Source organism: Nerophis ophidion, linkage group LG03 (genome assembly GCF_033978795.1).
Source record: "Nerophis ophidion isolate RoL-2023_Sa linkage group LG03, RoL_Noph_v1.0, whole genome shotgun sequence".
NCBI lineage: Eukaryota > Metazoa > Chordata > Actinopteri > Syngnathiformes > Syngnathidae > Nerophis > Nerophis ophidion.
This window is the reverse complement of record NC_084613.1, coordinates 10,097,562-10,112,093: the sequence shown is the minus strand read 5'-3', so window position 1 is coordinate 10,112,093 and position 14,532 is coordinate 10,097,562. Positions and strand designations below refer to the sequence as shown.

Sequence of the window (14,532 nt, the reverse complement as noted above, 5' to 3'; positions counted from 1 at the left end):
ACCTCATCGCAGAATAAAAATTGTACTTTTTATTTTTTGTTCTGGAGGACATGACGTCCACAGTTTCCAAAAACAATCTGAAATGTCGACTCGTCAGACCACACAACACGTTTCTACTTCGCATCAGTCCGTCTTAGGTGAGCTCGGGGCCCAGCGAAGCCGGCGGCGTTTCTGGGTGTTGTTGATAAACGGCTTTGGCTTTGCATAGTAGAGTAGCAGAGTTAACTTGCACGTACAGATTTAGCGACCAACTCTAGTTACTGACAGTGGTTTTCCGAACTGTTCCTGAGCCCATGTGGCGATATCCTTTACACACGGCCGTCGCTTTTTGATGCGGTACCGCCCGAGGGATGGAAAGTCACAGGCCTTCAATGTTGGTTTTTGGCGATTTTTCTTTTTCTTTTTTCAGATTCTCTAAATCTTTTGATGATGGTGAAATCCCTACATTCCTTGGAATAGCTGGTTGATAAATGTTGTTCTTAAACAGGCACTCACCTGTTCCCAATCAGCCCGTTCACCTGTGGGATGTTCCAAATAAGATTCGAGATGATTTTATTGTCAATTCTTTAACATGCACAAGACTCATAAGAACTGAAAAGTACATTTTCAGCACAGTCCCATTAAGGGGTGTCAAACTCAATTTAGATGGGGGGCAACATCCAGAAAAATATACTCCCAAGTTGTTTTCTTTGTTTAAAATTTGTTTGAAAATGTACTAATCAGAATTTTGTCGGGGTTATTTACACTTACATGTTGCGGTTAATTCTACGCTATCTTTTTTTTTTTTTGTCGTTATTTATACTTTCTGAATAATTTAAATGATAATATTGTCTTTATGTTGCAATTGCCGTTTTGGCGTCATATGCTCTGTTATTTGTTTGGATCAGGGGTGTCAAACTCATTTTAGATGGAGAAATACTACTCTCAAGTGGGGTAAAATCACGGCACGATAAGTTAAAAATAAAGACAACTTCAGATAGTTTTCTTTGTTTAAAAACACAATAAGCACATTCTGAACATGTAAAAATCCTAATGTTGTCGGTGTTTTTTTACACTTACATATTTGTATTATATTTGTATTTGTTGTTATTTATACTTTATGAATGAATTATGTGATAATGTTCATCAGTCAACTATTTGGTGTTAATTTTCAATCTATCAAAATTAAAAAAAATATGATCAAAATCTAATTACAGCAACTTATTTATCTACTTTGCTCATTTTCCACGACTGGTGCACTAACATCATGTGGTTTATTTTTATTTTTTATTTTTACATATGTAGCATCATCTACAAAGATAACAAAAAAATTGCTATTGCGACATCCGGTGGACACATTTAGAACAGCAGTTTCTTTCATTCAAAAATGTCGACTAATCGTTATAATCATCCCGAGGGCCGAATAAAACTGTTCGCGTTACAGGGAGACAAGAACAGGACCGCCATTTTTACGACAATTCTTGAAAAAGGTGATATTTGGAAAGGTGGGAAGAGTAAAAAAAAAAAAAAATCAGTCAAAGGTTGGGCCCTCGGGATGGGGGCCCAAACTGAGTCCAAGGGGGGAAAACACTCATTTGCCATAGCACACATAAACATATTACATATAATTACAACAACTTGCAACAGGGGGGGGGGCGGCGGCCTGCTGCTATAAAGCGCTGTTCAGCCGTCCTTCAGCCCGAAGAGAAAATTAAGCGGTGGTGAAGGCGTTGGGTGGGGGTGGGTAGTGTTCATGAGCAACAGTGGGCCTCCCGAGGATGTCGTAGTGGTTTTTGTAGTGGTTTGTGCAGCCCTTTGAGACACTAGTGATTTAGGGCTATATAAATGAACATTGATTGATTGATTGATTCTTGCCCTCAAGGCCATTCGGGGGAGTCAAATCGTAGATAAGGATTTGTATTTTTCCTCGAGCAGGCATTAAATTAAATTAAATTGGGGTTAGTGTGTCTGCCTCACAATATAAAGGTCCTGAGTAGTCCTGGGTTCAATCCCGGGCTCGGGATCTTTCTGTGTGGAGTTTGCATGTCCCTCCAGGTATTCCGGTTTCCTCCCACCTCCAAAGACATGCACCTGGGGATAGGTTAATTGGCAACACTAAACGGGCCCTAGTGTGTGAATGTTGTCTTTCTATCTGTGTGATGAGGTGGCGACTTGTCCAGGGTGTACCCCGCCTTCCGCCCGATTGTAGCCGAGCTAGGCACCAGCGTCCCCAGCGAACCCAAAGGGAATACGTGGTAGGAAATGGATGGATAAATTAAATTAATAAGTGTTTGATGAGCATTCCTCAACTTTCTCAGTCTTTTTTGCCACTTGTGCCAGCTTTTTCACATTCCAAATGAGCTAACATTTGCAAAAAATAACTAAGTTTTCCAGTTTAAACGTTAAGTATCTTGCTTTTGCAGTCTATTTACTTGAATATACAGCATATCCTTTAATTGCCGCAGGGTATATAGTATACCCTGTATTGTATTGCATTGAGCTAACATTTGCAAAAAATAACTAAGTTTTCCAGTTTAAACGTTAAGTATCTTGCTTTTGCAGTCCATTTACTTGAAAATACCGTATATCCTTTAATTGCCGCAGGGTATATAGTATGCGCCTGCCTTGAATTACTGCCTGGTCAAACTCGCTTCGCGAAATAATTAGCGCATGCTTAGTATTACCGCCTGGTCAAACTCGTGACGTCACGAGTGACACTTCCCCTGTCATCATTTTCAAAATGGAGGAGGCTGATCTCAATACCGGTAATTTGAAATCGCATAAATGATCGATTGAACTTTTAACACTGTTACAAATATGCGCCACACTGTGAAGCCACACCAAACAAGAAGGACTAACACATTTCGGGAGAACATCCGCACCGTAACACACGTAATACCCAGAACCCCTTGCAGCACTAAGTCTTCCGGGATGTTACAATATACACCCCCGCCCCTCCCAATTTTTTTTACATTTTATTCTTAAATTATTATTGATAAGTGTGTGAATGTGAGTGTGGATGTTGTCTGTCTATCTGTGTTGGCCCTGCGATGAGGTGGCGACTTGTCCAGGGTGTACACTACCTTTCGCCCGAATGTAGCTGAGATAGGCTCTAGCGACCCCAGAAGAGACAAGCGGTAGGAAATGGATGGATGATTTGAAACTCGACATTTCATGTGAAGTGAATTATATTTATATAGCGCTTTTCTCTAGTGACTCAAAGCGCTTTACGTAGTGAAACCCAATATCTAAGTTGCATTTAAACCAGTGTGGGTGGCACTGGGAGCAGGTGGGTAAAAAGTCTTGCCCAAGGACACAACGGCAGTGACTAGGATGGCGGAAGCGGGAATCGAACCTGCAACCCTGAAGTTACTGGCACGGCAGCTCTACCAACCGAGCTATACCGCCCCCACATTTCATGTCACTATAAAATTATATAAGCCTTGCTTGTTCAATATTCAATGCAAAAACTCGTTTGGGTCCCTATTAAAAGGTTCATTTCTTCAACATTGGCCCGCGGCTTTGTTCCGTTTAAAATTTTGGCCCGCTCTGTATTTGAGTTTGACACCCCTGGCATAAAGGGAAGAAGATTAAGAGCTATTCAGTAGGATTTAAGGTCCAAGCTTACATCACACTCATTTTTTTTACTGCATGCCTTTGGTAAGTGCCGGAGTGAGAAGAAGTTTTGAAATAATTAGCGCATGCTTACTTTTACCGCATGCCTTTGGGAAGCGCAGGAGTGGGAAGAGCTTTTAAATTATTTAGCGCCCCGGCGGCAATGTTAAGGATTTGAAAAGGATTCGCAAATCATTGTATTCTGTTTTTATTTACCATTTTTTTTACACAAGGTGACAATTTCACTGCTTTTGGGGTTTGGTATAAAAAAAAAACTAACAGATTTCCATGCTATTTAACATTTTAGTTTTTTCGTTCGGCTGAGGAGTGTCCTGAGACTTTTGTCCGGTGCGGCGATTCCATAAGAAAGGCGCCGTCTTTCGCAGGAAGTGAGGAGGAGGCGTGAGTCGTCTGTCCTTTGTAGGTCACGCCACCTGCTGACGTGGCGTTTCCCGCCAAAGGGGATCACCGCTCGTGTGTGTGCGTGTGTTTTTTTGTGTGTGTGTGTGTGTGTGTGCTGTCCTTCCTTTTAGCCTGATGAATCCATCGCAACTCGCACAAAAACCACGCAACATTTTGTCCTCATGTTTCGCGAGACGTCGGAAGTCGTGAGCATGATGATGCCGCACTGGACACTTCATTAGGTACACCAAATCCTGCTATCAGCACCCAAACTAAGTCTTGTCATAGATCTCATTTAAGTCCACTTGTTTCTACTTAAAAACTCAATATGCACTAAAGCAGGGGTCAGCAACCTTTTTGAAACCAAGAGCTACTTCTTGGGTATTGGTTAATGCGAAGGGGCTACCAGTTTGATACACACTTCAATAAATTGCCAGAAATAGCCAATTTGCTCAATTTACCTTTAACTCTATGTTCCATCCATCCATTTTCTACCGCTTATTCCCTTTTGGGGTCGCGGGGGGCGCTGGCGCCTATCTCAGCTACAATCGGGCGGAAGGCAGGGTACACCCTGGACAAGTCGCCATGTTATTAATAATAATTAATGGTATTTATCTTTGGGGAAACATTGATCATCTTCATGATTTCTCACAATAAATATATATAGAAACAGATAAATATTTAAAAAAAAAAGGATATTTCTGTCCGTCATTCCGCCGTACATTTTTTTCCCTTCTATGGAAGGTTTTTTGTAGAGAATAAATGATGAAAAAACACTTAATTGAACGGGAAAACAGGAAAAAAAAATGTGGTCGAAGTTGGAATTATTATATATATTTTTTTTATATATAGCGCTTTTCTCTAGTGACTCAAAGCGCTTTTACATAGTGAAACCCAATATCTAAGTTCCATTTAAACCAGTGTGGGTGGCACTGGGAGCAGGTGGGTCAAGTGTCTTGCCCAAGGACACAACGGCAGTGACTAGGATGGCTGAAGCGGGAATCGAACCTGCAACCTTCAAGTTGCTGGCAAGGCCACTCTACCAATCGAGATATACCGCCCCATATATATATATATTCTATACCGGAATGGTTAGAATCGGTTGAAAAATGTGGGAATTGTGGAACTTTAAAAAAATGGATATTTCATTTTAAATTCCCCAAAAACTGGAAATTCTAGGGAATCTGGGAATTTTTTGGGGAATTGTTGAACAAGCCAAATATTTTAGTGTTGATAATAATAATAATGGATTAGATTTATATCGCGCTTTTCTATTGTTAGATACTCAAAGTGATCACAGAGAAGTGGGAACCCATCATTCATTCACACCTGGTGGTGGTAAGCCAATATGGTCCCAATGTGGCCCCATTGTAGTCTCAAAATGTGAACCCAAATGTGGTTGAAGGTGGAATGTTTTGAATTGGTTAAAAAATGTGGGATTTGTGGAAGTTTGAAAAATGGATATTTCATTTTGAATGGGGAAAATGTCCCTCAAAACTGGAAATTTTAGGAAATTTGGGAATTCTTTTAGAATTTTTTTGTTGAAGTAGAGCACACAATTCCTAAACAGGTTGAATATTTTAGAATTAAACAATGTGGTCCCATTGTGGCCCCATTGTGGCTCCAATGTGTCCCCATTGTGGCACAAATGTGGCCCAATCATGAACCCAAATTTGGCCTTATTGTGGTCCCAATGTGGTGCCAATATGGTCCATATGTGGCCCCATTGTGGCCTAAATGTAGCTCCAAATGTGGCCCCATTGTAGTCTCAAAATGTGAACCCAAATGTGGTTGAAGGTGGAATGTTTTGAATTGGTTAAAAAATGTGGGATTTGTGGAAGTTTGAAAAATGGATATTTCATTTTGAATGGGGAAAATGTCCCTCAAAACTGGAAATTTTAGGAAATTTGGGAATTCTTTTAGAATTTTTTTGTTGAAGTAGAGCACACAATTCCTAAACAGGTTGAATATTTTAGAATTAAACAATGTGGTCCCATTGTGGCCCCATTGTGGCTCCAATGTGTCCCCATTGTGGCACAAATGTGGCCCAATCATGAACCCAAATTTGGCCTTATTGTGGTCCCAATGTGGTGCCAATATGGTCCATATGTGGCCCCATTGTGGCCTAAATGTAGCTCCAAATGTGGCCCCATTGTAGTCTCAAAATGTGAACCCAAATGTGGTTGAAGGTGGAATGTTTTGAATTGGTTAAAACATGTGGGATTTGTGGAAGTTTGAAAAATGGATATTTCATTTTGAATGGGGAAAATGTCCCTCAAAACTGGCAAATTTTAGGAAATTTGTGAATTCTTTTAGAATTTTTTTGTTAAAGTAGAGGCTGAGTATTTTAGAATTAAACAATGTGGTCCCATTGTGGCTTTAATGTGGCCCCATTGTGGCTCCAATGTGTCCCCAATGTGGCACAAATGTGGAACAATCATGAACCCAAATGTGGCACCAAATTTGGCCTCATTGTGGCCCCAATATGGTCCCAATGTGGCCTCAATGTGGTTCCAATGTGGCACAAATGTGGCCCCATTGTGATCCAAAATGTGGCCCCAAATTTGTCCCCAATATGGTCCCAAATTAGGCCTCATTGCGGTCCCAATGTGGTCACAAAGTGTCCCCGATATGGTCCCAATGTGGCCTCAATGTGGTTGAAGGTGGAATGTTTTGAATTGGTTAAAAAATGTGGGATTTGTGGGAGTTTGAAAAATGGATATTTCATTTTGAATGGGGAAAATGTCCCTCGAAACTGGAAATTTTAGGAAATGTGGGAATTCTTTTAGAATTTTTTTTGTTGAAGTAGAGCACACAATTCCTAAACAGGCTGAATATTTTAGAATTAAACAATGTGGTCCCATTTTGGCCTTAATGTGGCCCCATTGTGGCTCCAATGTGGCACAAATGTGGCCCAATCATGAACCCAAATGTGGCCCCAATTTTGGCCCCATTGTGGCCCCAATGTGGCCCCAATATGGTCCCAATGTGGCCTCAATGTGGTTCCAATGTGGCACAAATGTGGCCCCATTGTGATCCCGAATGTGGCCCCAAATTTGTCCCCAATATGGTCCCAAATTAGGCCTCATTGCGGTCCCAATGTGGTCCCAGACTGTCTCCAATATGGTCCCAATGTGGCCTCAATGTGATCCCATTGTGATCCCAATGTGGCCTCAATGTGGTCTCATTGTGGTTCTAATGTGGCCCCAATATGGCACAAATGTGGCCCTATCATGGTCCCAAATATGGCCTCATTGTGGTCCCAATGTGGCCTCAATATGGCCCAAATGTAGCCCCAAATTTGTCCCCAATGTGGTCCCAAAGTGACCCCAATATGGTCCCAATGTGGCCTTAATGTGCCCCCATTGTGGCTCCAATGCGGCCCCAATGAGGCCCTATTGTGTATCCAATGTGGTCCAAATGTGGCTACATCGTGGTCCCAATGTGGCCCCAATATGGCTCCGATGTGGGCCCGAAATGGCCCTAATGTGGCACCAATTTAGCCCCAAATGTGGCCCCATTCTGGTCCGAAATGTGGCCCCATATTTGGTCCCAAAGTGACCCCAATATGGTCCCAATGTGGCCTTAATGTGCTCCCATTGTATCTCCAATGTGGCCCCAATGAGGCCCTATTGTGTCTCCAAAGTGGCCCAAATGTGGCCACATCGTGGTCCCAATGTGGCCCCAATATGGCTCCAATGTGGGCCCGAAATGGCCCTAATATAGCACAAATTTAGCCCCAAATGTGGCCCCATTGTGGTCTGAAATGTGGCCCCATATTTGGCCCCAATGTGGCCCCAATATGGCTCCTATGTGGCCCGGAAGTGTTCTCAATGTGGCACACATGTGGCCCCATTGTGAATGTGACCCCATATGTGGCCCCAATATAGACCCAATGTGACCCCAGTATGGATTCAATGTGGCCCCAAAATAGCCCCAATGTGGGCCCAAATGTGTACCCAATGGGGTGCAAAATTTGGCCCCAAATGTGGACACAAATATGACTCCAATTTGGCCCCGCATATGAACCCAAAAGTGTCTCAAATTTGACCCTCAATGTGGCCCCAAAATGGCTACAATGTCGACCGGTAATGGCCCCAAAGTGGCCCCAATATGGTCCCGAGGTGGCCCCAATACGGCTCCAGTGCGGCCCGAAATGGTCTCAATGTGGCACATTGTGGTCTCAAATGTGACCCCAATGTAGTCCCAAAGTGGCCCCAGTATGGTCCCAATTTGGCTCCATTATGGCCCAAATATGGTCCCAATTTGTCTCCAATATGGCCCTGAAATGGGCCCAATGTGGCACCAAGTGTGGACCCAAAGGGGTCCAAAATTTGGCCCCAAATGTGGTCCCAATATGGCTCCAATGTGGACCCATAGGGGTCCAAAATTTGGCCCCAATATGGCTCCAATGTGGCCTCGAAATGGCCCCAATTGTGGACCCAAAAGTGGACCCAATGGGGTCCGAAATTTGGCCCCAAATGTGGCCCCGAAATGGCCCAAATGTGGACCCAAAAGTGTCCCAAATTAGGCCCTCAATGTAGACCCAAAATGGCTCCAATGTGGCCCCGAAATGGCCCCAAATGTGGAACCAAATTTGTCCCAAATTTGGCCGTCAATGTGGCCCCAAAATGGCTCCAATGTCGACACGAAATGGCCCCAATATGGTCCCGAGGTGGCCCCAATAGGACCCCAATATGGTCCCGAGGTGGCCCCAATAGGGCTCCAATGTGGCCCGAAATGGCCTCAATGTGGCACAAATGTGCCCCCAAGTGTGGACCCAAGGGGGTCCGAAATCTGGCCCCAAATGTGGCCCCAATATGGCTCCAATGTGGCCCCGAAATGGCCCCTATGTGGCCCCAAAAGTGGACCCAATAGGGTCTGAAATTTTGCCCAAATTTGGCCCTCAATGTGGCTACAAAATGGCTCCAATGTTGACCCGATATGGTCCCAAAGTGGCCCCAATATGATCCCGATGTGGCCCGAAATGGCCTCAATGTGGCACGAATGTGGCCTCAGTATGGTCCCAATTTGGCTCCAATATGGCCCCAAGATGGTCCCAATTTGGCTCCAATGTGGACCGGAAATGGCCCCCTATCTGGCACAAATGTGGCCCAGAGTGTGGATACAATATGGCTTCAATGTGGCCCTGAAATAGCCCAAAATGTGGACCCAAAGGGGTTCCAAATTTGGCCCCCAATATGGCTCCAATGTGGCCCCGAAATGGCCCCAATGTGGTCCCAAAGTGACGCCGACGTCACTTGTAGAGGAAGTTGACCGTGAGGAAGTCACTACTACAAAATAAAATCAAATGTACCTAATGTAATGTGACGTAATGTAATGTGTTGTAATGGTAAAATGTAATGTAATGTAATGTAATGTAATGTAATGTAATATGATGTAATGTAATGTAATATGAAAATGTAATGTAATGTAGTGTTAAATTAACCATGTAATGTGATCTAAAGGTAAAATGACCACACCCCAGCAAAGACTGAATTCAGTTCTGAGAAAGTTCTGCCAAACCCTCCAATTCCTGCTTTTATTGCTCAGGTGGAGTGGTTCAGTAAGTGGCCGGTGATCCGGCGTGCGGGTTTGATTCCCAGGCATGGCTGTGCGGTAGAGCCTCTAACCAGGTCCCTGTGCTGTCTCCAGGGGGCGTGGTTGACAAGGACCTGCGTCACTACCTCAACCTGCGCTTCTCCAAAGGCTCGGTGGACCACGACCACCAGCAGATCATCCGAGACAACCTTTACCTGCGCACCGTTCCCTGTGAGTCCACCATCTTCTCTCTTTCACTCCGGCTCGCCGCCCTCAGGATGTTGCCCTCCTATTTTTTTGGGGGGGGGGTTCATTACACACCAGCGCCTTCTCTCGCCGCCTTCCATCCACATCGTCCGGCTGCTGCCGCGTTTTGCAGCCTGAGGTTTCCACGGCAACCAGCCTCTTGTCTCCAGGCTTGTGTTGCAGTGACGCCCCAACCCCCTCCTTTACCACACACACACACACACACACACACACACACACACACACACACACACACACATTTATGTATTTCTGAACTTCTGGGGACCTGACAAAAACCCGTCCCTCTTTAGGACCAGCCTTTCTAGATATATAAAGATGTGTATTTACAACATTAATAATATATACACACTATGCAAATATTTAAAAAAAAAGCTTGTTGTGAAAATGAGTTTGAATTTCACACGAAAAAGGTCACAATTTCACAAGTAAAAATTCGAATTAGGCAGTATTATAATGAAAGTCGTCATTTTATCCCACACAAGTCAAAATTTTACAAGAAAAAACTGAACATTTGTGCAATGTTATGATAAATGTTGGAATTTTACTCAATAACAGTCGCAATTTTACAAGAAAAGATTAACATTTTAGACATTTTCATCAAAAGAGTCGTACTTTTACTCGACCAAAGTCACAATTTTATAAGAAAACTTTAACATTTTGGCAATCTCATGATAATAATCGTAATTTTATTTGGCAAAGTTATGACAAAAGTCATAATTTTGCTAAAAAATCTCCCTATTTTACAAGAACAACAAAAAAAATGGCAATGTTATGATAAAAGTCTGAATTTTATTTAGCAAATGTCACCATTTTGCATTAAAATGTAATAATTTTACATAATAAAGTAATAATTGTACGAGAAAATATTGCAATATTACAGAAATTGAAAAAATATGAAAAATTGTTCCCAATTTTATTAGAAAAAGGTCGACACACTGTGCAAATTTTTTTTTTGAATGTTCTGTTTGTAGTTGTTTTTTTAATCTTCTTTATTTACTTCAAGTTATTACAGTACGTCTTTATATACATATTTATGTATGTTTTTAAATTAATTTTGGCCAAAATGGGGAGCACTTCAAAATAATTTGCACACACTTGTTATTTCATATGTTGACAGTCAAATTTTCGGGACCAGCCTAATTTTGATAGATTTCACCACCAGGGGGTGCAAATGAGACATTCTCTATTAGATGGTTTTTCGTATTGGGACCATGACTTATGTCCTCACTTGTTCACACCTCCTCATATGGAAGCTACTTTTCCTTGTTGGTGTCTCAAGAAGGACAGAAGTACAAGAACACACACACACACACACACACACACACACACACACACACACACACACACACACACACACACACACACACACACACACACATTTATGTATTTCATACCTTCTGGGGACCTGACAAAAACGCGTCCCTCTTTAGGACCAGCCTTTCTAGATGTATAAAGATGTGTATTTACAACATTAATAATATATACACACTATGCAAATATAAAAAAAAAAGCTTGTTGTGAAAATGAGTTTGAATTTCACACGAAAAAGGTCACAATTTCACAAATAAAAATTCGAATTAGGCAGTATTATAATAAAAGTCGTCATCCTACTCCACACAAATCAAAATTTTACAAGAAATACTGACGATTTGTGCAATGTTATGATAAAAGTTTCAATTTTACTCAATAAGTCACAATTTTACAACAAAAGATTAACATTTTAGACATTTTCATCAAAAGAGTCGTACTTTTACTCGACCAAAGTCACAATTTTATAAGAAAACTTTAACATTTTGGCAATCTCATGATAATAATCGTAATTTTATTTGGCAAAGTTATGACAAAAGTCATAATTTTGCTAAAAAATCTCCCTATTTTACAAGAACAACAAAAAAATTGGCAATGTTATGATAAAAGTCTGAATTTTATTTAGCAAATGTCACCATTTTGCATTAAAATGTAATAATTTTACATAATAAAGTAATAATTGTACGAGAAAATATTGCAATATTACAGAAATTGAAAAAATATGAAAAATTGTTCCCAATTTTATTAGAAAAAGGTCGACACACTGTGCAAATTTTTTTTTTGAATGTTCTGTTTGTAGTTGTTTTTTTAATCTTCTTTATTTACTTCAAGTTATTACAGTACGTCTTTATATACATATTTATGTATGTTTTTAAATTAATTTTGGCCAAAATGGGGAGCACTTCAAAATAATTTGCACACACTTGTTATTTCATATGTTGACAGTCAAATTTTCGGGACCAGCCTAATTTTGATAGATTTCACCACCAGGGGGTGCAAATGAGACATTCTCTATTAGATGGTTTTTCGTATTGGGACCATGACTTATGTCCTCACTTGTTCACACCTCCTCAAATGGAAGCTACTTTTCCTTGTTGGTGTCTCAAGAAGGACAGAAGTACAAGAACACACACACACACACACACACACACACACACACACACACACACACACACACACACACACACACACACACACACACACACATTTATGTATTTCATACCTTCTGGGGACCTGACAAAAACGCGTCCCTCTTTAGGACCAGCCTTTCTAGATGTATAAAGATGTGTATTTACAACATTAATAATATATACACACTATGCAAATATAAAAAAAAAAAGCTTGTTGTGAAAATGAGTTTGAATTTCACACGAAAAAGGTCACAATTTCACAAATAAAAATTCGAATTAGGCAGTATTATAATAAAAGTCGTCATTCTACTCCACACAAATCAAAATTTTACAAGAAATACTGACGATTTGTGCAATGTTATGATAAAAGTTTCAATTTTACTCAATAAGTCACAATTTTACAACAAAAGATTAACATTTTAGACATTTTCATCAAAAGAGTCGTACATTTACTGGACCAAAGTCACAATTTTACAAGAAAACTTTAACATTTTGGCAATCTCATGATAAAAATCGTAATTTTACTTGGCAAAGTTATGACAAAAGTCATCATTTTGCTAAAAAATCTCACTATTTTACAAGAACTACAAAAAATTTGCAATGTTATGATAAAAGTCTGAATTTTATATAGCAAATGTCACCATTTTGCATTAAAATGTAATAATTTTACATAATAAAGTAATAATTGTACGAGAAAATATTGCAATATTACAGAAACAGAAAGAATATGAAAAATTGTTCCCAATTTTATAAGAAAAAAGTCGACACATTGTGAAAATTTTTTTGGGGACTATTCTGTTCGTAGTTGTTTTTTTAATCTTCTTTATTTACTTCAAGTTATTACAGTACGTCTTTATATACATATTTATGTATGTTTTAAAATTAATTTTGGCCAAAATGGGGAGCACTTCAAAATAATTTGCACACACTTGTTATTTCATATGTTGACAGTCAAATTTTCGGGACCAGCCTAATTTTGATAGATTTCCCCACCAGGGGGTGCAAATGAGACATTCTCTATTAGATGGTTTTTCGTATTGGGACCATGACTTATGTCCTCACTTGTTCACACCTCCTCATATGGAAGCTACTTTTCCTTGTTGGTGTCTCAAGAAGGACAGAAGTACAAGAACACACACACACACACACACACACACACACACACACACACACACACGTCCCTCAGCTGGATTCATAATCTGCTCCTTGTACCTTTTAGACACCCGGAGGCTGCATTCATAGTCAGTTTTGGCGCCCCCTTTTGGGTGTGGGTGACATTGCAGCAGCTCTCCTGCATGACTTTTGCTGTCTTCCTTTGCATGGTAGAGTTTTAACTTGAACTTGCAGATGTAGCGATCAACTGTAGTTACTGACAGTGGTTTTTTGAAGTGTTCCTTAGCCCATGTGGTGATATCCTTTACACGCCGATGTCGCTTCTTGATGCAGTACCGCCTGAGGGACCCAAGTTCCGTTATATTATCGCTTACGTGCAGTGATTTCTCCAGATTCTCTGAACCTTTTGATGATATTACGGAGCGTAGATGGTGAAAAAGCATAAATTCCCTGCAATAGCTCGTTGCTGAATGTTATTTCTTAAAATGTTGGACAATTCACTCAGCCTCAGTGGTTTTCTGAAGTGTTCCTGAGCCCATCCATCCATCCATCCATCATCTTCCGCTTATCCGAGGTCGGGTCGCGGGGGCAGCAGCCTAAGCAGGAAAGCCCAGACTTCCCTATCTCCAGCCACTTCGTCTAGCTCTTCCCGGGGGATCCCGAGGCGTTCCCAGGCCAGCCGGGAGACATAGTCTTCCCAACGTGTCCTGGGTCTTCCCCGTGGCCTCCTACCAGCTGGACGTGCCCTAAACACATCCCTAGGGAGGCGTTCGGGTGGCATCCTGACCAGATGCCCGAGCCACCTCATCTGGCTCCTCTCCATGTGGAGGAGCAGTGGCTTTACTTTGAGTTTCTTCCGGATGGCAGAGCTTCTCACCCTATCTCTAAGGGAGAGCCCCGCCACACGGCGGAGGAAACTCATTTGGGCCGCTTGTACCCGTGATCTTATCCTTTCGGTCATGACCCAAAGCTCATTACCATAGGTGAGGATGGGAACGTAGATCGACCGGTAAATTGAGAGCTTTGCCTTCCGGCTCAGCTCCTTCTTCACCACAACGGATCGGTACAACGTCCGCATTACTGAAGACGCCGCACCGATCCGCCTGTCGATCTCACGATCCACTCTTCCCTCACTCGTGAACAAGACTCCTAGGTACTTGAACTCCTCCACTTGGGG

General features: G+C 41.5%; 1 protein-coding gene across 12 annotated transcripts in view; it reads left to right on the top strand.

Moving 5' to 3' along the window:
• The window catches only part of LOC133549093 (membrane-associated guanylate kinase, WW and PDZ domain-containing protein 2-like), a 292,488-nt gene that overhangs the window by 37,788 nt on the left and 240,168 nt on the right, over window positions 1–14,532 (top strand). For all 12 annotated transcript variants that reach the window (XM_061894219.1, XM_061894221.1, XM_061894216.1 and 9 more), the window contains exon 2: window positions 9,652–9,768. In XM_061894219.1, coding sequence (XP_061750203.1) covers window positions 9,652–9,768 — 117 coding nt within the window. The remainder of the gene's footprint in view (window positions 1–9,651; window positions 9,769–14,532) is intronic.